General features: G+C 36.5%; 2 protein-coding genes across 2 annotated transcripts; one reads left to right on the top strand and one right to left on the bottom strand.

Annotated features, from left to right (window-relative positions):
- Positions 1-252: 252 nt before the first annotated feature.
- On the bottom strand, positions 253-6,964 carry mrpl46 (mitochondrial ribosomal protein L46). The gene is made up of 4 exons (XM_077227920.1): positions 6,653-6,964; positions 5,218-5,419; positions 4,109-4,279; positions 253-3,437 (listed from the first exon to the last, which is right to left on the bottom strand). Exons 1-4 carry the CDS (start codon positions 6,890-6,892, stop codon positions 3,190-3,192), a joined length of 861 nt encoding a protein of 286 aa, XP_077084035.1. The 5' UTR covers positions 6,893-6,964; the 3' UTR covers positions 253-3,189.
- Positions 6,965-7,170: 206 nt separating this feature from the next.
- mrps11 (mitochondrial ribosomal protein S11) lies at positions 7,171-14,390 on the top strand. The gene is made up of 6 exons (XM_077227919.1): positions 7,171-7,335; positions 7,895-8,011; positions 8,490-8,588; positions 9,067-9,196; positions 9,944-10,009; positions 14,052-14,390. The coding sequence occupies exons 1-6, from the start codon at positions 7,256-7,258 to the stop codon at positions 14,157-14,159; spliced, it is 600 nt and encodes a 199-aa protein (XP_077084034.1). The 5' UTR covers positions 7,171-7,255; the 3' UTR covers positions 14,160-14,390.
- Positions 14,391-22,535: the final 8,145 nt, after the last annotated feature.

A 22,535-nucleotide genomic window follows, 5' to 3' on the forward strand; every position in this document is an offset into this window, starting at 1 on the left:
CGATTAAAAAGAAAAGGAAAAAGAAAGCTAACGGAAACAGTGTTAGGTTAACTGGGGTTAAATTTCTCCTGTGGGACTTTATTCCTTACAATCAAAGATTTTGCATTGTTCCCTGCATTATAAATGGTCGATTGATTCTTGGCTTTGTTTTTAAGCGGCAGTCATTCACTTTAATTTTAAATGGGACTTGGTGTCTAACAACAAACAAACTGATGAGAGGGGAAAAAAATTGCAGGTCTAATATCAATTCTAGAGTTTCAAAGTGTGTTTAATCCTCCATATGACAAAGCACCGTGATAGAGGTGTGAGACATGAACATGCTGATCAGCTAATTGTGGTACATACCCTCAATAACCTCAACTGATCTCATACAGCTGAGCTCAGCGCTTCAGGTCTTTAAAGGGAGGGAAGGTTCATACTTGCACCCATTTATTGCTTTCCCGGTTCCATTTAGATGTCTCTTAAGACCTCTGAGCCCCTGTTTTAACCTTCAATTATAAATTAGGTTGTTGATGTAAATTGTGTTTATGAGCTAAATGTGGCCAATTTAATTTGAAATGGGAGTTGGGCTGAAATGTCTTCCCAGCAAACATGCATAATGTTCTTTTTCTCACCGTTATTAGGTTAGACACTTGAGTACGCTTAGGTGCAGAAAGCATATGTGAACTAATGAACCTAGAACAAAATGCCAATATCTGAATTAATGCTAGACTTGAAATACAATGCCTATATATAAAAATACTTTTTCATGTTTTGTTGCTTTACAGCAATGCATCACAGTGGACTTATTTTGGCTCTTGTTTTTGACACTTATCAACGGAAAAAGATTCTATAAAGGGATTTAAAATAAAACAAAAAGGTAATCTAATTGATTTCATAAATATCCACCCCCTTTAATATGATACATAAATAGAGATAAATCTAGTTAATAGTTAAATCACTAGAGTATAGTAAAAGAGTTTCAATTGATTGTATAAAACAACTGGAAGATCCAACTTCTGGAGAGTCGATGTTGTGGCAGAATTTACATCATTAAAGCAACAAAACACTCCAAGCAATTCAGCGGAAAAGTAATTGAAAAGCACATGTTCGGGGATTGCTACAAGAAGACTTCAAGAAGTCGAGCACGGCACTGTTGTAAATCCAGAGCTGGCTGTCCACAAAAACCAAGTGCCTGTGTTAAGAGGAAGGTCACCAAGAGCCAGCTGAAAGAGTTGGTTCTGTGATCTGAAGAGACCAAAATGAAGCTTTCTGGCCATCAAACAAAATGCATATAGCCAAACACTACACAGCTTCACAAATGAGTGGCCTACGGCTGGCAAATTGCTTGTAAATCTCTCATTATGCTATATTATCACCACATATTGGAGTCAATCTTTTTGTCAACTTGTTTTCTTTCAATTAGCACAGTTCTCTTTTTGGAACTGATTGATCGTATGCCTCATTGATCTTAGCTTATGCACTTCAGTTTTTGAGTGAAAAAAAAAGTGAAAAAGTGCATAAACTCAGATCAATGAGGCCTACTATCAATCAGTTCTAAAAGGATATACAAAACCTGTGCTAATTGAAAGAAAACAAGTTGACAAAAAGAATGAATGCAATATTTGGCATAATATTTCATAATGAGAACATTACAAGCAATGTTTAAAGGCCGAAACACCAATTTAGGGAAAGGATTTTCAGCGCAGCTCAAGGGCTAGCAGTGTTTCTCAACTCAGTCCCCAGGACCCACTTCCCAGAATGTTTTAAATATTGCCCTGTTCAACAGACTAAGCAGCTGATGAGCTGAATCAGGTCTTTTAATTAGTGAGGTGTGTAAAATTTTCTGGTAGCTGAGTCCCCAAGACTGGAGTTGAAAAACACTAGCAAGTCCTTGAAGTCTTGTGAGGGTTTAAAAGCCACATAGTAAATCAAGTAAATCCTGTAGAAAAACTGCATGTGACTTGGGAGATTTGCTTTCCAACAAAACAATGACCCAAAGCTACACAGGAATGGCTTAAAAAGACAACGTTAATATCCTGGAGTGGCCAGATGAATCTCAATCCAATTTAGAATTTATCGATAGGAAAATAGCAGTTTTGCAGAAAGAAGCATTCAATTTGCTGGTTGGAAAAAAATTAAGCAGTGAAACATTGCAGTGGTCCGTGAAAGGTATCCAGTTGAGTTGAAGTAGGTGAATACTTATGCAAATTATTATTAATTTGAACATGAAAGAATATTTGATCAATGACAAAAATAGTTAGGAAATGTACAACTTTGGTGTGAAGACCATGACTCTTAATTTTACAAGGATGTGTTGTAACCCCCACTCCCTGAGGTTTGTCTAAAGAAACGTGTTACTTAAGTCTTAAAGAAACGGGCTCCTTTCTCAAATATGTATTCTTTAAAAAGTCACCCAATGCACAGCCCACATATGCGCACTATTAATGAAGAATTCTGTAACTTCTCCAAATTCCAGAACACTGGCAGAAATTAAAGTCTACAGCCAATTTTTAAGAGACCTACATAATCAAGCTGCCTAAATAATTCATAGGATTACTAATCCCAATTTCCACCAGCACAGCACAAAAGTCAATGACTATTTGACAGCTGAGCAAGAGAAAGACATAAAAGTGCATAAGAGAAATCCCAAGTACAAGGCATTTCAATTTTACAAGACAGATACATACAGACCAAAATTATTGTATATGCATAATTGTATATCCCTTTTTAAAAAGGGGGTCCAATTAGATGATCTGTGTCCATCTACTGCCCTCAAGTGGTAGTACTTTAAAAGACAAAATATGTGAACTGATAAAGAAATGAAAGTGTAAGGAAAGGCACACAATATAATTCTCACCCTGCTGAAAACATGATTTCATGCCACATTTTGCAGATACATAAAACAATGAGATCATATGCTATGAAATGGACCATTTTTAATATTGCATACACTGTCAAAGAGGTTTCCATTTACCAAGCAAGATAAATAAATATACAGATACAGGGCAGGTGACAACACACAAGTGTATGGGACATACTGTATAACCCCTATAAGACAATTTGGACATTACTCATATTGTTAGATTCCATCATCAGATTGAATCTGGGGTCCAGACTCAAGGAATCTTAGTACAAAAAGTATTAAGGTTTTTTTTTCTTTTTTTTTCACGTTTTCAACATTCTCCATTATGTCCGTTTCTTCCCATATTACAGAGCCATAATGAAGCGTCTGACTTGCTTCAGGTACTCTGGTTTCAGGAAGTCCTGGAGTTCATCCTTTTTTACCCAGGCAAATGAATTCTTCTCCAGGGGAAAGTGCTTATGGCTGGAAAGCACAGCTTTGAAGAAGAACACTTTGGCCCCAACACTGCCTTCTTTCTGAATGTCCTTTGGGTATTTGTATTTGTAAAATCCACAGGGTGCATTACCAAGGAAAGAAGCCTTCAGATCAGCACCTACAGAAATCAATTTAAACAGAAGGCTAATAATTTAACCTGCAGCACATTCGATTTATGAATCACAGTCTTGTCATGTCATCACTTTCAGGCTGAATTTCCCTGATATTACAATTTAGTGCATAATAACTTGGAAATTAGTTTAAAAAAATATTAATAAATAAATAAAAAGTATGACTGTCTCAAACTCTTTTCAAAATTACAAACGGTACTGAGCTTTTCTTTAACCAGTGATTAAACGGTTAAAAGGCTGCCATCTAATGATTATAGTTGTTAAAATGTTTGATTTTCAGCTCCTGTTAAAGGAATAGTTCACTTAAAAATGTAAATTCTGTCATCATTTACTCACCCTCAAGTTGTTGCAAACCTGTATGAATTTCTTTCTTCTGCTGAACACAAAGGCAGATATTTTGAAGAATGCCGGTAACCAGACAGTTGATAGGGTCCAATATCTTCTTTTGTGTTCAGCAGAAGAAAGAAATTCATACAGGTTTGAAACAACTTGAGGGTGAGTAAATGATGACAGAATTTACATTTTTACAGAATTGATCTGTCATAAATAATGACAGAATTTTCACTTTTAAGTGAACTACTCCTTTAAAGCTGACATCAGCTCCACACTGAAAACAGACCTGAAGCCGTCTAAAAGGATATTACCATAGAAATCTTACCTGGAAGACTTGCAAGGGCACGTTCGGCTGTCTGTCGAAGTGTCTCTCCCATCTGCCACTGTATTTGTGGCAGGAGCCAAAGCTTTTGACTGCCAACATCCTTCTTCACCAGCAATATGAGACTGTCTGCTAAACAACGCTCAGAAGAACTCACGTCTTTCTGGTCATTACCTGTAGAGTAATTCATTGAGAGATGAATTCAACATGCTTAAAGCCTGTCCCCCTGTGCTGAAAATCAAGCTTTTAATGTTGTTTACATGTCTGTGTGGTGTTTTTAATATGCTTTTAGACAAACCATGTGCCAATTCATAAGTCAACCATTGCGGAGTATTTTCTCCTTAAAACTGCAGTGAAACAAAGACAATCACAAAAAATCACTGGTGTATCTGACGCGTCACGTCACAAACTACCTTGAAACCAATCACGTCAATGTGTGATCGTCAACGACTGGATCTCTGAGCTGGTGTGAGTGAGTGGAGGCGGGGCTAATTTACATATTCATAGAACCGCGTATACTAAATGATGCAAGGGTGTAGAGTTACATTCAAGCTATTTTAAGGCAAGAAGATTTTTTTGGTTCAAGGAAAAAAATATTTAAATATCTCCTTTTGGTGAATGAAATTATTGACGACTACAGGGGGACTTAATCTGAAATGTCTTTAGACCAAGACTTATGTCAAAGCAACAACTTAAAGTCCCCATTAAATCGTAATTGACAATTCTTTTTTTTTATGGAATTATTATAAATGATTTATCCGTGTTCATCAACATTTCATTTTAAAATCCATGTGCTCTTGTAATCTTTAATCAAAATAGCTTTCCCTCCCTCTTGCAGCGACATCTCTTCTCTAATGATGCGTTTACTGATGCGAGCGCGGGGAAAAATGTCACTCACATGAGATCACAGCAATACAGCAAAACACAATCAATCAAATCAATTCCCGATGAACACAATCAAGTCCCGCCTTAAATTTTTTATTGTTCGTGCCTTTTTACTCATAATATACATCATAATTGGGAAGACCAGACTATCAGAACTCCCGTTTCATGCCGGCTGACTCTATGGGGACACCGTCAAAAAAAAAAGTGACTTTTGGCTGATTGCTCACCTTGAGACCTCAGAGCCGGTTGAAATTCCTTCAGTTTCTGTTCCCAAATATCCTCCAGATCTTGGGCTGTAACGATTTCTTTGTCTTTATAATCCTCCTCCTCATCTGAATCATAATCTTCTTCTTGTTTCCGACTCATCCGTGCAGCATCATCCAGGAGCTTCAACTCATGGTCCGCAAGCAGACTTCTCTCAAACTCCATCTGAAACAATAAACAATCCTATATGAGACGTGTTTGACAGGTGGCTCGTGGCACGCAGATTTATGGAGGCACAGCATTATTAGGGTATACATGCATACTAGAAAAATACATAAACAGCCTCAAAATATGTTACATACATAGCATAATAAAATTAGACAAATAAGGGAAAATATACTTACATACATACAGTACCAGTCAAAAGTTTGGAAACATTACTATTTTTAATGCTTTTCAAAGTCTCTTATTCTCATCAAGCCTGCATTTATTTGATAAAAAAGTAGCATTATGAAATATTATTACAATTTAAAATAATTGTTTTCTATTTTAATACACTTTAAAATATAACTTATTTCTGTGATGCAATTTTCATCAGCCATTACTCCAGTCTTCAGTGTCACATAATCCTTCAGAAATCATGCTAATATGCTGATTTATTATCAATGCTGGAAAAAAATTGTGCTGCTTTAAAAAAAAACTGTAATACGTTTTTCAGGATTCTTTGAATAAAAAAGTTTAAAAAAGAGCAGTATTTATTTAAAATAGAAATATTTTGTAACAATAAACACTACCGTTAAAAGGTTTAGGGTCAGTCATTTCTTTCTTTATTTTTTTGAAAGAAATTAATAATTTTATTCAGCAAGGATGTGTGTGTTAAAATTAAAGTGATAGTAAAGATTTATTGTTAGAAAAGATTTATATTTTAAATAAATTCTGTTCTTTTTAACTTTTTATTCATCAATGAATCCTAAAAAAAACTAGGCTATCACAGGTTCAAATAAAATATCAAGCAACACAACGGTTTTCAACATTGATAATAACTATTATAACATTGAGTATCAAACCAGCATATTAGCATGATTTCTGAAGGATTAAGTGACACTGAAGACTGGAGTAATGGCTGATGAAAATTCAGCTTTGCACCACAGAAATAAATAATATTTTAAAGTATATTCAAAAAATAACACAATTTTAAATTGTAATAATATTTCACAATATTTGTTTTGTTTTCTGTATTTTTTTATCAAATAAATGCATGCTTGATGAGCATGAGAGACTTTCAAAAACAATAAAAACAGTAATGTTTCCAAACTTTTTACCGGTACTGTACATAGTAACGTTACCACAATACATACATTGTACCACGTTCAAAAACATGGTACGAGTATGGTGTATTTAAAATAATAATAAATCAACAAATATAATAGTTTCATGTGCATACTGATTCTTTCATACCGTATGCATAAGCTCCATGAACTCCTCCTCTATGGGGCTCCTGTCTTGAGAGACCACAGGCAGCCTCTGCACACATACAGCTCCATGCAGCGCCCACGGAGATGCAGCACTCGCAGTTTTGACATTTTGCGAAGACCACTGTTGACTAGTGTACGAAACATTTCGCACCCCTCTGTTTGATGTAGTTGTAGTTATTATCCTCCAGAACGGTCGATAAACTCTAGTGAAGGGCGCCGCCATGTTGACCACACGTGTTCCCGAGGTGCTTTGCGGAGTTTGCGAAATAGACGCCACTATTTCGAAAATAGGGGGGATCGATTTTTGAAAAACAAACGTTTGGTGGTATTTACAAAATAGAAAATGAAAATACTATAGTTCAATCATGAAATATTATTATAATTAACATATTAAAAAATACTTTACTACATTTAAAATCGCATTCGATACGTTGGCGTCTTAAATATAAGTAAAACACCCCTCTGAAAAATAGAATAATTGTGACGTTCCCATTACACACACACTACGCGACCCTGAACGTCCGCAAAGCAACTGAAGTCATGCATGTGTCTTCGTGAATAAACTGCATAATTTAAAACTTACATTATGTATCTTAGGGTATATAGCCTCGTTCGAGGTTCGTGCCAGCAGCTTTTTGAGGGCTTAAATTCATCTGGACGGTTAATGTAAGAGGCTTATGTGGTTGGAAAAGCAGCACATCTGATCAAGTGTTTTTATTTGTGTAACGTTAATTTACAAATATTCTCTATAATTTCTTTTTAGTTGAGTCACTTTAATAATGCATACACTGTCATAACAAAATTTGCCATGATTTTACCATGCATGCTATGTCTTTTAGGAGCATTACTATACCATGTTTTGGATATGGTACCGTGGTACTTTTTTTTTTAAACGACACAGTGGACATGTGATGATGCCTTTTTGATAACACCATGGTTTCTTGGGCATGTACTATGCTAGTACAATGTTGTTGTTGTTTACATCTAACATGATTATACAGTGGTATTGTTTAAGTATAAGTACAAGGGTACGGTACCATATTCACTATAAGTGAAAAGCTTGGAAACACATAGCCTACTCATTCTTTATTACTACTAATTTCCACATTTTACAATAAAAATGAAGTCACCTTTTGATGTCGTCACCTTTTGTCTGGATTCCAGCTCTGCACACTTTGGACATATGTTGTAACTAAAGGATCTAATTGGTTGTTTTCTCCTACAGTGGTGGAAATGTGGGGTTTCAGCGTCTGTTGTCATGCAGCGCCATCAGATTACAAGAGCCTGATGCCAAACCAGTGGAAACCAAGACCCCATCAGCACCAGTGAAACGATTGAAAGAGTAAGACACATACACTGACAGTCATTTCAGCACACTTTCAAAAATAGCTTTAACCCTGGGGCTCACAAACTTCACATCAGATCTTATGTGTTATATTTATTGCAAAAATGAACCACTGAGATTTCTTATACCAAACATTTGAATGAATGGTAGTGCATTATGGTTTGCACAGACATATTAAGCATCTATATTCAAATATTATTGAAATTTTTTTAAGATTTTGTAGTTGTGTTTGGAGTCAATAGTTTTATTTGTGATGCACTATGTTGAAATAGTAAATGTTGAAATGAACATTAACTAAGATTAATAAATGCTGTAAAAGTATTGTTAATTCTTAGTTCATATTAACTAAAAGTAGTTAACTAATGAAACCTTATTGTAAAGTGTTACGATAAATAGATTGATAGATAGAGGATTCTGTATTAGATTTTATGGTAAAATGTTTGTCATTTTTTGTTTATTGCTCTTCCCCATATAGCCTCTTCCCTCCATTTCCGGGTGAGGAAAGCTCCCTGACATGGGACAGCAAGAAGTTTGAAGAGTTACCGATCGCACACATAAAAGCCACGTATAACAAGTAAGTTGCCTGACAAAATTAAATAGTCGTGATTGACAAATGGAAATGTAATTAGTTTGGTTGCTGTTTGCATGCAGCTATAGCATAAACTTATATCAGCTCTTAATTATGATTGTTCATTTATCCATGTAGTGTGTGGGTCAAAGTGTTTTTATTGCATATCATGCCCCAACATCATACAGTTCAGTTTCGATGCATGTTAAATGAAATTACGGTATTTACTGTGCTCATCTCAGGGCTACAGATGTTCATAGTTGCAGTATGCATTATAATTGTTATTCATATCTATTACTGCATGTTTACTTAACTCACCCCACACACACAAACAAAGTTAATACCGATGCATGCCTTAGTGCTCACAACCTGTGATTTGTCCTCCATCTCTCCAAAATACTAAAATTATTTAGTCAGGAGTCCATGAAACTGCTGGCTGAAAACATAAAGCTGACTCTCTTTTGTCCTTAATTTCTTTCTCAAGCACACATATCCAGGTCACAGATAACGCTGGCCAGTACATGGTCCGAACCTCGTGTGGATCAGAGGGCTTCAAGAATGTGAAGAAATCCACTCCTATTGCAGCACAGACCGCTGGGATTTCAGCTGCTGCAGTAAGATGGACAGAATTATTGTTTCAGAAGGATTAAAGAATACTTTTAATTTGTTTTGTGCATCTTTTTGTCACAATACCAGTCTGTAATTTGGATGTTGTCCACTTGATGGCAGCACATTTCTTTGTAGTAAGTTACCACACCCTGCTTAGTTATTAAGGTACCCGGGGTTTTCTTTAGGTTGTGTTGGGCTGGTTTTGCTGCTTGATTTCAAATATTTATTTTAAAGTCACATTGCAAATGTAATGTAATGAGTCAGTCAAAAACATAATTAGAAGATAAAGGACTTATAAATGACAATTTGTTTTTGTTAAATATGAAAGTCTTATGTGTGTTTATATATCCTCATTTTTTTATTATTGGTTCTTTCTCAAGACTATCAGCAGTATATTTATTGACTGTTGCAGTGACGTTAATGAAATTGAAAAATAGAAAATAACATTTCAAATCTTCCATTTCATGTTTATACTTCTCTTCGGTTACTTCCACGCTATTTGTTTGTTATTTCATCAGCTTGTGCCATGAAGAGTCTAATGGCAACCCTGAGTCACAGCAGGCTGTATAATCAGTATATGACTTCACACTGATAACCATTAATTTGCTGTATGGACACAAGCATTATGATATAAATTAGTAGTTTTGGACAGACCTCAGATTCTAGGCTCCTGCAGTTTTGTGTTTCCTCAGTGATTGATTAGTTTTTATTATGCTAAATGTTCTAAATGTATGTATGTTTGTCTTGAGCAGAAGGCGAGGGCGAAGGGGGTCACCTACGTCCGTGTGCTGGTGAAAGGACTCGGTCCAGGGCGCATGGTGAGTAGCTTACTAAGGCCTTACTTAAAGCTTATAAAGATTTACAGCAAGAAGCTCCCCCATAAAGTGGATTCTTATTAGTTCCTTGTGGATTCAACTAGATTGTAGTTGAGAACTGCTAGGGAATATTACTTACTGTGATATTTGCCATTGATTGCAATAAGACTTTCATATGACAATTTGACTGTAACAGTGTGAAAACCAAAGTGAATCCTTTGCACATTTGAATGCGAATAGGCCGTCTCGAATCTGTTTAGCTGTCGGCATCATAATTTAACTCAAGGACAAAAACTATGTCGCTAGGTTTTCTAATAAACTTAAGAGGCTGTAGATTTGTCGTGAAAGGTTAAAGAATTCAAAATTATTATAATTCAAATATTTGTAATTCAAGGGTTCAAGATTCTCTATATGTGACCCTTGACCACAAAACCAATCACATGGGTCAATTTTTTTAAAATTAATATTTATACACCATCTAACAGCTGAATAACTAAGCTTTCCATTGATGTATGGTTTGTTAGGATAGGACAATATTTGTCCGAGATTCAATTATTTGAAAATCTGGAATCTGAGGGTTCCATTCGATTACAATCAATCGAAACATTGAGAAAATCGCCTTTAAAATTTTCCATTTATGTTCGAGGTTGTGCTGCATTCACTCACAAAAAGAAATGTTTTATACATTTACGGTAGGAAATGTACTAAATATCCTCATGGAACATGATTTTTATTTAATATCCTAATGTTTTTTGGCATAAAAGAAAAATCGATAATTTTGACCCATACCATGTATTGTTGGCCAATGGCCATTGCCACAAATATACCCGTGCTACTTGTGATCCAGGGTCACATATTGTTATTCACCACTTATTCATATCCACAAAAAAAAGAAAAGAAAAAAAGAGCAAGAAATGTAGAAAAAAGCAGCTGTTCAGAACAAACGTATGATTAATAATTGATACAAAAAAATAGTAATGTCTACATTTTCTAAAGAAAATTGATCATGCTTGTGTATTGTGAAAGTTGCATGTTGTGGGTGGGCTTTGTGACTGCTAATGTGTTCTGAGTGTTTGTAGTGCAAAGTCCTTGGATAAGACCCGTGTCCCTCCTTCAATATACACTACCATTCATAAGTTTGGGGTTGGTATGATTTTTAAATCTTTTTGAGAGAAGTCTCTTATGCTCATCAAGGCTGCATTTATTTGATAATTTATTTATTTGATGCAAAGTTTAATTTTTAGCATCATAATTCCAGTCTTTAGTGTCACATGATCCTTCGGAAATCATTATAATATGCTGCTTAAGAAACATTTCTTATTATTTTCATTGTTAAAAAACACTTGTGCTGCTTAATATTTTTGTGGAAACCATGAACCAAGATCTAAAAATAACAGCATGTATTCAAAATATAAATATTTTCTAACATCAATTGAATGCATCCTTGCCGAGTATAAGTATTAATTTCTTAAAAAATAACCTCAAACGTTTTTCTGCCCAGTTAATCATGAAATGAAATATGGAATGGTACACCTCTTTTCAACAAAACTCAACAAAGTCTCATTTGTTTTTGATCCATTTTGTTGGTGTTTGTTTGTTCAGATCCTTAACCCCCAGAGGATGACACCACTAATAAAAAAATAAACAAGGAAAAAAAACAAAAGACTAGTACAGTGGAAGTGATGTTAAACAAGCACTGCACGGAGTGCAAATGGACATTCAGATGTGCTGTTTAAAACCTTAAGGTTGCACAGATGCGCAAATGAGTCAAAACAGGTTCAGGGGGGCAAACTAAATACTTGGAATACTAAATGCATGGATTCAGATTTGTAGTAAAATAAATCGTCTTATTACTATAATCATTTCTGCCCGATTTGTTCTATAGACATGAATGATACCTTAAATCATGTGGCTTGTCGAGGAGAGGTGTGCTGTTACCTTTTAGACTTACTATTTTGCTTGGCGGCCAAACATTTTTTGACATTTTAGGGGCCTGAGCCCCTCTATATAGAGACCAGAATATCATTAAGACTTAGTGGAGCTCTTTTGAATTGTGAACCACCCAGAACACAGAAAAGTGTCATGGCAGTGACTTTTGCGCAGACAGACACATTTTCTTAAAGAGGACTATTATGACCCTTTTACAAAGTCTTGATTTTGCTTTTGGAGTCTACTAGTATAGGTTTTCATACTGGAATGTTAAAAAAACATATTTCACATATTTTACATTGTTACAGCACCTCTCTTCATAGTCTGTCAGTAACGCTCTGTTTAGTTCCTGTCTAAATGAAGAGTCCTCCTTCCAAAAAGCTAAATGTGCTCTGATTGGTTGGCCGGATCAGTGCGTTGTGATTGGTCAACCACTTTGAGTCTGTTTCAGAAATGGTATACCCCTTCCCATAACTACATTAGATCCAGAGTGGAAAAAACAGCGGCAACAACACATCTTCATTTTGTATGTATGTATTTGGAATTATTTAAATGAGTAATATTGTGACGTGTAAATTCCCGGAAGAAACCTCAAGACTAGAATTGAGGCATTTCAGGGAGTTCAGAAATGGTGTTTACTGATATACAAGAATAACTCCCTTTGGAGTGACTTTGTGCTTTGTAAATGCAGATTTTCGTGCTCAAATAGCAACAATACACACTAAAGAAAGATAAAAATGTAAAAAAAAGCATAATAAAGTCCTCTTTAAGAAAAAAAAATCTAGTTGGCTGCATACCACCTGTGTTTCTTTTCAGCAATGATTATTTATTATTCTCTGTATTTGCACATATGGAAAGGCAACAGTTGTGCGTGCTGACTATTCAATCAATACTCTGAAACTGACCGATGATGAGTTCTGTGAGCTCAGCGGCGGTCTGCATGCTCTTACTCTGAGCCGGGTGGGAGGACATTAAGGCTGGGTGAGAATCTAATGAGCCCCTCCAGAGCAGCAGGCAACAGGGGGCTTTTAAGACTTGCATTACTCTTACCTACCCTGGGTTTTTTCGCAGTCAGAAGCTTTCATACATGAATCAATGTAAAGCCATCGACTGCAGTGGTAACTTACTTGAATCAAATTACTAAATAGGCAAACCAAGGTAAATACTTGTGCTTGTGTTAGCAAAAATAGATTGGATTCAACATCGATTTTGAAGTTCTCGCTAGTAGTTTTGTTTTTGTTGTGGCTGGTAAATAGCTGAATATACTTTTGACTATTCTGTCTAATTAAATTAAAATTAAAACCCTGAAAGCTAAAATGTCGAAAAATGACTAAATGTCAGTGGTCACATGAAAGCAATAACTAAATCAGCATACTACCATACTAGACAGTTGCAGTTTATACAGAACGCTGCTGCTAGGATTCTGAGCAGAACCAGAAAATATGAACACATCACACCAGTCCTCAGGTCTTTACACTGGCTCCCAGTTACATTTAGGATTGAGTTTAAAGTATTCCAGACTCAAAACACATCTGTTTAGCTGTGAATTTACTGAATGAGCACTGTACCACTGTTCGTCCGACTTTTTGCACTGTAGTTTACTTTCTTTTTCATTCAAAACTCTTTTAATTATTCTTATTTCTTTTGATTATTTTAATTTCTTCTATGTAAAGTACTTTGAATTACCATTGTGTATGAAATGTGCTATATAAATAAAGTTGCCGAAAAATCACACATTTCAAATGCTGCAATTGAATTTAGGCATCACAACATTATAATGTGCAGTTTGAATCATTATTAAATCAAATTTAAATCAAATCAAATCAATATTCGTTTTCAGGTTTGTTAAAGATTAAATGTAACAGTTTGTTACATCCTCCAATATTAGATAAGGTGGTGCAGATATATTAAGCATCCCTAATAGAAATATTACACTAACTTTATTTTTGGCTAAATCGACAGCTTTCACAAATAAAGTTCAAGAAGGACTCATTGGATAATTTTGTCATTGAATTCACGTCTTTTCCACACATGTCTCTTCTAGAAAGAGTGTATTTCTGTGATCTGTATCTCGTAGCTGACTTGGCCTGCATTGATTTTGCTCCCTTGTGTGTAGTCTGCCATTAAAGGGTTAACCATGGGAGGACTAGAGGTTGTTTCCATCACCGACAACACCCCAGTCCCGCACAATGGCTGTCGCCCTCGCAAAGCACGAAGGATGTGAGGAGGAAGAAACCCCTTGTATCCTGAAGTCTTGTTTGTCTTTCTCTCTGCATTATCTTTGACCATCCAGTCTGAATAGAGAGGTTGAATGTGGAATTAATTCAGGTCAACGCTGTTTGAGAGTTGAATGCGAAATTGAGAGTGATGTTTTTTCTTTTTCTTTTTTGCAGCTGCAGTGCTGTTAATGTCATTTACATTTTTGATAATAATTAAAGTGCAAAGATGTCACTCATCATGTCTGTTTTCGTTCTTATTAGTACATGCATGGCTTTCAGCTATGCATGGCTGCATTATTTAAAATGCAACCCTGGGATTCAAAATCTAAATTAAAAACCAAGAAATAAATAAAGTTACAGTGATCATGCCGGATATCATGGATCATCAGGTTTTGAATATGTGAAGTTATGAAGGTATGATTTTTTTTTTTTAAATCATCCTTTCCCTTACATTGGTATGCTGTTAATATACAATAAAAATATAAATAAAAAGAGAATTGTATAAAATTAGAAAAAGATGAACCATTTTCTCTTGTGGTTTCAGACGTTTTGTCCCCATTGTATTCTGTGATTAATGTAAGTGTTAAAAACAGAAACGTATAACCATGTTTGTTTGTTGCAGGAAATTGCACAAAATTATTACCCTATGTGTGCTCGCATGTATGTGTTTGTGTGTTTTTTTTTAATAAACATTATTGTTTGATATGTTAGCACTTAATCTGAGTCCGTTTCCAAGTTGACAGGCACAGGGGGAATAGCTCCCTATAAATAAACGGACCCTTGTAAGATTATTGCCCTTTCCTACCATTACATCAGGTGCTTCGTTGCTATGACAACGGCAATTAGCAGGAACTCAGGCAGGCGGTTGAATATAAGTCTGTCCCTAGTACCCATAGCAACCAAGGTCAGGCCTGCAACGCACATCTGCTTTTATACTTGCTTTAGTGCACGCTGTTGCTCGAGGACTGGAGAAAAAAAATACATAAATGACAATAGGAAATTATTCTCAGATATGTTAACAATGTATAAGCTGGCTGGACATCTGTGGTTTAGTCTTACAGTTTGAAATCTGAAGGATTCGATTAGATTTTTCAAAGGAAAGCAAAGATTCCTTGTCGAAAACCTCTTGGATGTTTCGTGCTTTTATGCAGGAACTGTTCTTCTGTGCCTCTCCAGCAACAGCTGTCCTTTTTCCAGTCTCCTTTCGCACCAAGCGTCTGAGCCACCACAAAACACGTCTCACCAGCGACAAAGCGTGACTTATACCAACGTTTAACCCAGATGGCCAAGCATCTCAGATGTCCTCGGATACCCTGTGCATCCGGCGGAGGCTCTGACATGGAACCTGAGTATCCCTGCTGGGATTTTGTGGGCAGTGATTAGAAACGCAGCCAACAAGATTGATTGAATATAGAGTTAAATGGTTTGCCTGCAGTATGTCTGCTTCAGCAAAAGTGATGCATTAAAATGCTTTTTAATCATCTCAGGGGCCATTTACACGACACCATTTGCATCCAAAAACGGAAAAAAATTTATGCGTTTTGGTCATTCTTTTACATGACAATTGAGTTTTGGGGGACAGAAAACACACTTTGAAAACCATTTTCAAAAGTTTGCAAGTTTTTGAAAAAGATGTCTCTGTGTAAACTACAAAACGAATTTGTGAAAACGGTGATGTCATGAGAATTACATGTTCAGTCTATTGTCGCATAGTGTTTCTTTACAACGTGACATCGCCAACTACTGGCCTGGCATGATTAGTACAGCATTTTCGTAGATCCGTATGAACGGGGATCATTTTGACAATGTCGTCAGTATTTGAAAAACGCAATACGCAAACGTACATCGTTGTTGTGTGAAAATACCCTAAGTTAATCGGGAAGTCTTTATGTGTTCCTTGGATTTTAAGTCAATTAAAGTCACATTTATTTATAGTGCTTTAATACAGTTCGTGCCAAAGTAGCTTCACAGTACTTATGGGGGGTGGGGGGGGAGCATTTTTATGTGATGTCTTCAACCATGTCTAGTGGTCTAGTCAACCATGTCTCAATACAATTTGAAATATCCTCCTTCGCACCATAGACATCATATAGAGACTAGATGCCCTATTGGCCGCTGTGGCGCAAGAAATGTGGCCGCCATCTTAATTCGGTCATACTCCTATTTGCGTTGCATAGCAGCAGTAGATGCCAGAGCACTGTGCAGCATATTCCTGCTCAAATTGGCGGACCATCACTCGGGGATTACTTTACACAAGTAAGATTTAACATTTAACATTTCCGTACTATTGTTTGTATTTTGTGAGTAAAATATTCAATGTGTCCTGTATCGTAGCTACGTGTATGACATTTGCAGCAAAAGAAACCGCGTGAAAATCAGTTCGGTATTCAGTGAGATATGATTAATTAAATGCGCTGACAGCTCATTGCACCTGCCAAACAGATTACACTGAGCGGAGCGGGTGACCGGTTTAAGATGGCGGCCCCACGGCTCGTCCGCGCCAATAGGCAGTAGCGGTCGATAGGGCGTCTATGCTTCGCACGGTCGCTTTGTAAACAGTGGGCGGTACTAGGGTGACCACCCGTCCCGCGTAGCGCGTGCGCGCACAGCATTTGAAGCCCAATTCATGCGTCCCGCAAATTGAGACCGTGTCACGCATAATCAATGCTTGCTCAAAAAAAAAGTCGGTCGCTCTATATCCTCGAGCCCCAGGCACCCAAACGAACATTACTTGACAGTTCAGCACGCTACTGTTGCCACACCCACGTGACATCAGTTGAATTGCTGACTAGGTTGTTGTCAACTTTTTCATTGTTGTCATGACAGCGCAGTGACTTCTCGTTCCGTGAACCTCTGGAGTTGTGAGTTAAGATTTTTTTTTAAACTGTTCCTGTGGTGTTGAGCAACTACAATAGGTTGTTTGCAGTCACGTGACTGTGTTGACGCGCGAAATTCAGATGGAGGGCAGGAAGTGAAGAACGCAATGGACGTGATGGAGGAAAGTCCGTACTGTACTACTTTAGACGCGATTTTTCCGATGTTTTTCTGTCAATTTCTTGTATTTTCCCCCCTTATGAACAACAAATTTTGGCACACGATAAAAACTCCTCGAGGTTTGATCGATTTGAGCAACCATAAACGACGCAAAACATAGGCATTTTGAGTTTGTTATAGTGAGTCCTAAATATAGAAAATCACTTCCTGCCCTCCATCTGTATGTATCGCTATGGCAACGCAGTGACGTGACGTCATGTGAAAACAATCTATTCCTGTTAATCCTATAATTTTATATCATTATTTATTTAAGGTGAATAAATTGTAATGAAAAATAAATAAAATTAAATAGCTAAAGTAAATCGTAAGTGGAAGTGCATCTGTCAATTCATTGAATGTTCAAAATATTATGAATCTTTATTTAGAAAAAAATACACATTGGTTGGCCTATTCATGAGCATACATCAGCAATTACACATGTTTAGGGGAATAGGGCATTATTAATATACCATGTAAGGTGGTATGTGCTAGAAATGGGTAAACCACTATCAGTGAGTCTGTCCGTGGGGTGGGGGCACCGCCGCGCCAGGCAGTGTCCCACATTGTCCCTCAGAAACATACCCCTTGTCCCACCTTGGGCTTATTAGCAGGTGGTCACCCTAGGCGGTACTGGCGCCGGCGACATCGAGCCTGACCTTTCAACATGATGACGTAGTTCCCGGCGCGTTGCAGATCAGCTCAATCCGAAAAATTCTAGTTAAAAAGTATAAATATCTTTTTTATTTTTTTTGAAAATGACCTATCGTTTCGCTAGACAAGACCCATTTTCATTTTGAGGTAAACTAATCCTTTAATTCAAATTTAGATTTAAATTTTTTTTAAATTATTATTTCAATATTGTGAGCAATGCAAATAATGATGTCTTCGTTAAAGTGCAACTCGACCGTTTTGACATGCAAGACCTAAAACTTGATTATTTTGAACCATGGTTTGCATTTGAAACCACATTGTTCTCAAATCAACAAATGCCCTCAGAAATCGCTGAGAGGTGAAAGTTTTAATGGGTTATTATGCAATTACTTCAATTTGCTCCTAATTAAAGTACCACACAAATCTCACCTTTCCCTATTGTGACAAAATGCTGAATTGATTGCACTGAAATTATAACTTCCACCGGGGATTTTGTTCACTTTCTCTGGTTTTGATATGAATGTGTCTCAGTAATGGTTACCCATAACTAAGGGCTTACGCAAACTAACAAATCTGTCCATGCAGCTGTAAAAAAACAACCCAATATTGCAATTAATACGGTTGCTGGTCGTGTGAATATTTTGTAATAATGTGGCATTCTCTTGAAATGGATATTTTACTTGAATGCTATTTTGCCTTCACTTAAGGTTCCTTCAAGGCCAAGGGTTAAACTGGCTATAAATATTGCAGATGGATTTGTAAGCACACATGACCTAGACCCTAGTAACACTGGGAACCATATAATGAGAGCTACTCAGGCATCCATTTGCACATATTATAACACACACTTTCATACGCTGCAGGGACATACACTGCTGGATATCTGCATAGATTTTGCAATCATAATGTGCATTCTTGATTTAATTGCAGACTTATTTAAAGGAGGTAATCATAGGAAAGCTAAATACATATTGTATCTGGAACGATTTATCCAAATCTTTTGAGCACTTACACATTCTGTAACCCCGTTGTGAACACTGTCTCCACATTTAACAGACTTCCCACAAGCTGTCAGGCTTCTCAACAACTCCACGTGACAAACTACCCAGCTAACCTTTAAGGTAGACCTCCTATGCGCCTATATTTCCCAAACCCCTAATTCTGCTCCCTAACTAGTGTAATTTTGCAGAAATTTTGCCATTTTAAAAGCGCTATACACTTTATTGAAAACAATGGGCCTACAGCCTTTCAGTTGACATGTGCATTGTGCAATTTTGTACAGCACTGTATGTATCATTCTTGCTTTTATTGTTTAGTTGTTTAGTCTAAGGTCAGCTGCCATTCTTTTAGAAATTGTGCCACCATGTTTCTATTGTACATGGGTTAATCTCACAAAAAACTGTCAAGAAAATATTTGGGGAGTATAGTATTTCACCTCAAAATTAAACATAATATCCTAAAGAATATACTAGTTTATATAACTATAAAGATCATTGCATCATGACATAGACATGTAGAGGATTTCCCCCAGTTCTCATGAGATTACTGTAATGTGAAAAAAAGTATTTATACATTACGCTATTATTTGTTATACTTATTTATGTTGATTTCGTTTTGGAAAAAAACAAGTGTTCTCCTTTTGATTTTGGGGTGAAATGTGGCCGTGAGTCCTGAAGTAAGAAGAATGACTTGACTTCTCTTTTCCGATTTTTGCTAGCAGTAAGTTTTACCCAAACAAAAAGAAGAAGAAAAAATTAAAAGAGTCCCATGACTCATGAACTCTTGCTGATAGAGACATCATTTTGGCTGACATCTTTTTCTATTTTACAGTGTACATATTTCTTCAAAGCCAAAAATTAAAGCAGGAAAGAGTAAGAGTATTAAAAGCAGGAAATACAGCTCCATGCATGGCTTGAGTGCTTGATAATGGTCTCCGTCCAATTATCCACTTCCAAGAATGTAGACATATAAGTTGTAATTTTCTGTAATGGCAGGCTGTGGACATGGGGGTGGGATGGAGGGAGGGGGGGGGCTGAAAAGTAAAAAAGAAGACAACGACATTGGAAGAACCGTAATATGCATTGCTGAATATTTTTCCGACTTTCTGCCATTTTTGGACCACAGGAGCTGAATGTGCTGCCCTTTAGGAAATCTTGAAGTGTAATATGCCTGCATTGGCTCCACAGAAGCGTCTTAAAGACGACCTCTTTCTCGTTTTGTTTTCATCCAAAAATGTCCTGTAATACCCCTCCCTCTCCTCGCTCAGGCTTTTAGCAGCTGCTGGCGATGGTACATTATCAAAATGGAATAGGAGGCAGAGAATGGAAGATTAGAATGCTCATTGGGTATTTAGTCAAGAAGCCTAGTGCCCACTTGAGCTCCATTTGGGTGCTCTTACCTGTCCTGCTGCATTGAATAGCACCTTTGTTCTAAAGGCGAAGAGCAGGGGAAGATAGTGGAGCCGCTGGGGTTTACAGTATTGAACGTATACGGCAGCACAAAGCATTATTAGACACACAACAACAGAGGCTAAGATATTTTGTAGGCGATATTATGAAGCATATGTAAAACCCTGAGACAAGCGCTAATTGTTGAAGCATTTCATTAATGGGCTCTTTTTTTCCATCCTTGTTTCTACAAAAAAAACCCATCTCTGTCTTAATGTAGAGCCATGTATTAGTATTTTCAAAGGCATATAGGAGTATCTGTAAGGAGTTTCAGAAATATCAACACAAAAAAAATCCTAATGGTTTAAAAATGTTTTAGCACCTATTTCATCTATTTTATTTAATTCATTGTATTTTGATTTATTTATTTATTTATTTATTTATATAAAAGGACATCTCTGGATTAATAATGTCATGTCTGTCTTGTGGTTTTGTTTCAAGTTTATGTTTTCATTCCTTTTATTTTGTTTATTTTTGGTCAAGGTTCCTGGGGCCTGTTTCAGAAAGGAGGTTAAGTGAAAACTCTGAGTATGTTTACACAGAAATGAGGCAAACTCTGGGTTTTCCGTTTCAGAATGGGAGGTATGTCAAATCCGAGAAAGCAGAGTTAGTCAAGCCCGTTTCTGAAAGAGTGGTAACTATGGTACTAGTAACTTATTCTGTGAACCTAACCTGGTCGGGAGCAGTTTTATATGTAAACCCAGAGTTTTTCTTTTAGTAAATGCATTTTGATTTAATAAACTTTAGATATTTTGACTGGAAACAACAAGACAAAAATGCTATGAGAAAAGCATTTTTTGCAGTGCAGTACATTCATTCATTGCACATTTTTCTATATAACATCGGAGAGCGCACATTAGTAAAGCTGCTGTATCAGAGCGGGAAGGAAAATGTGCCTCGCTCTCACGCTCTTTCTGAGAGTTGTTGTGTTGTTTCCTGGACACAAACTCATGAGATCCTTCAAAGAGAAGTTTCACAGGATTGCAGGACAGTAGTGGAGAAATTGGTTTAAATGAGGCTAATCTAATAAATGACGTTCATTTGATAACATCTTGCTGTGACCTCTGAAAGTAACCTAATAATTAGATTTTCCTTTAGGATTTCCAATGTGGTTGGATGCATTGATGACATGCATATTCCCATCATCGCACCTTCCGAAAATGAAACAGATTACTGTATGGAATGGAAGGATAGTCTGAGATATATGCCGTAACCACCACCCCAGCTGTTGAATACACACAAATTATTCACAATTTATTTGGTCATCTTTATTTCCTACAAATACAAAAGCAACAGTTATTATTTTTCCTGTTTGATTTTAATATTCTTCCTATATTGTGTATCTCCTCTTCATCTATCAGTGATGGTGCAGGTCCAGCCTATGCCTTTTTGCTGTTGGCCCAGTAGAAGTCAAATGTTAATTTCATTAGCCTAATTAAAAAAATGTAACAGGTTGGATTAGAGATTTAATTATGTGAAAAGAGCATTATACTATGTGGAAACAGTTGCTGCACATTGAAATAGACACTGAATTATATTTATTTAATATGTCAAATGTTTGTAAAGTCATGTAGCCTACAGCCATGAACCTTTTATGATTAAAGATGTAACATTGAATTATGCATTTATTGTTCATTTTTAGTTGCTACCTTGTTTTTTGTTTTTTTTTTGCCTGTGGGATAATATGAAAATGAGTATTAGTTCAATAACTTACCTTTCTGTCAGTTTTCACCTGATAATATAACAGTGAATTAGAATTATACTTGTGTATTGACTCGGAAGTATGTGGACGTATTTTTGTCGGGTGCTGTTGCCATGGTGAATCGTAATTTCTGAGCTCCATTGATCATGGCTTTTCATAGTTGTGGTGCACGTGCTTAACTCAGAGTCAACCTACTCAGAGTTGATTGAACTAGCTCAATTCAGCTGTTCTGAAACCAAAAACTCAGTTTCCCATCTCAGGGTAAGTCAACTCAAAGTTCAAGTTTTAACTCAGAGTTGGTTGAACCTCCTTTTTGAAACAGGCCCCTGGTTTTGTCATGTGTTTCCCTTGCCCTCGTGTTATCATGTCATGTGCTTCCCTTGTCTAATGTGTCATTTTCTGATTGGTTCTTGTTTCATTAGTTTTGTTTGTTCATTGGTTGTGATAGTCATGTGCCCCTCTGTATCATGTATTTAAGCCCTCATGTTTGCCTTGTCTAGTTGTAATTTATTGAAGTACACTGCGGTGTTTCCACACGCCAGGTCTAT

This window comes from Siphateles boraxobius, unplaced genomic scaffold, assembly GCF_051911475.1.
Source record: "Siphateles boraxobius isolate OS27281-9 unplaced genomic scaffold, OSU_SipBor_1 130, whole genome shotgun sequence".
NCBI lineage: Eukaryota > Metazoa > Chordata > Actinopteri > Cypriniformes > Leuciscidae > Siphateles > Siphateles boraxobius.

Excerpts from the sequence above, each read along its gene's own strand:
- mrpl46 (XM_077227920.1), bottom strand. The coding sequence starts at position 6,892 with ATGGCGGCGCCCTTCACTAGAGTTTATCGACCGTTCTGGAGGATAATA. Across the intron at positions 4,280-5,217 it reads ACCGGCTCTGAGGTCTCAAG|GTAATGACCAGAAAGACGTG; the intron begins GTGAGCAATCAG and ends ATTACTCTACAG. Across the intron at positions 3,438-4,108 it reads TGCCCTTGCAAGTCTTCCAG|GTGCTGATCTGAAGGCTTCT; the intron begins GTAAGATTTCTA and ends TGATTTCTGTAG.
- mrps11 (XM_077227919.1), top strand. The coding sequence starts at position 7,256 with ATGTATCTTAGGGTATATAGCCTCGTTCGAGGTTCGTGCCAGCAGCTT. Across the intron at positions 8,012-8,489 it reads CCAGTGAAACGATTGAAAGA|CCTCTTCCCTCCATTTCCGG; the intron begins GTAAGACACATA and ends TTCCCCATATAG. Across the intron at positions 10,010-14,051 it reads GACTCGGTCCAGGGCGCATG|TCTGCCATTAAAGGGTTAAC; the intron begins GTGAGTAGCTTA and ends CCTTGTGTGTAG.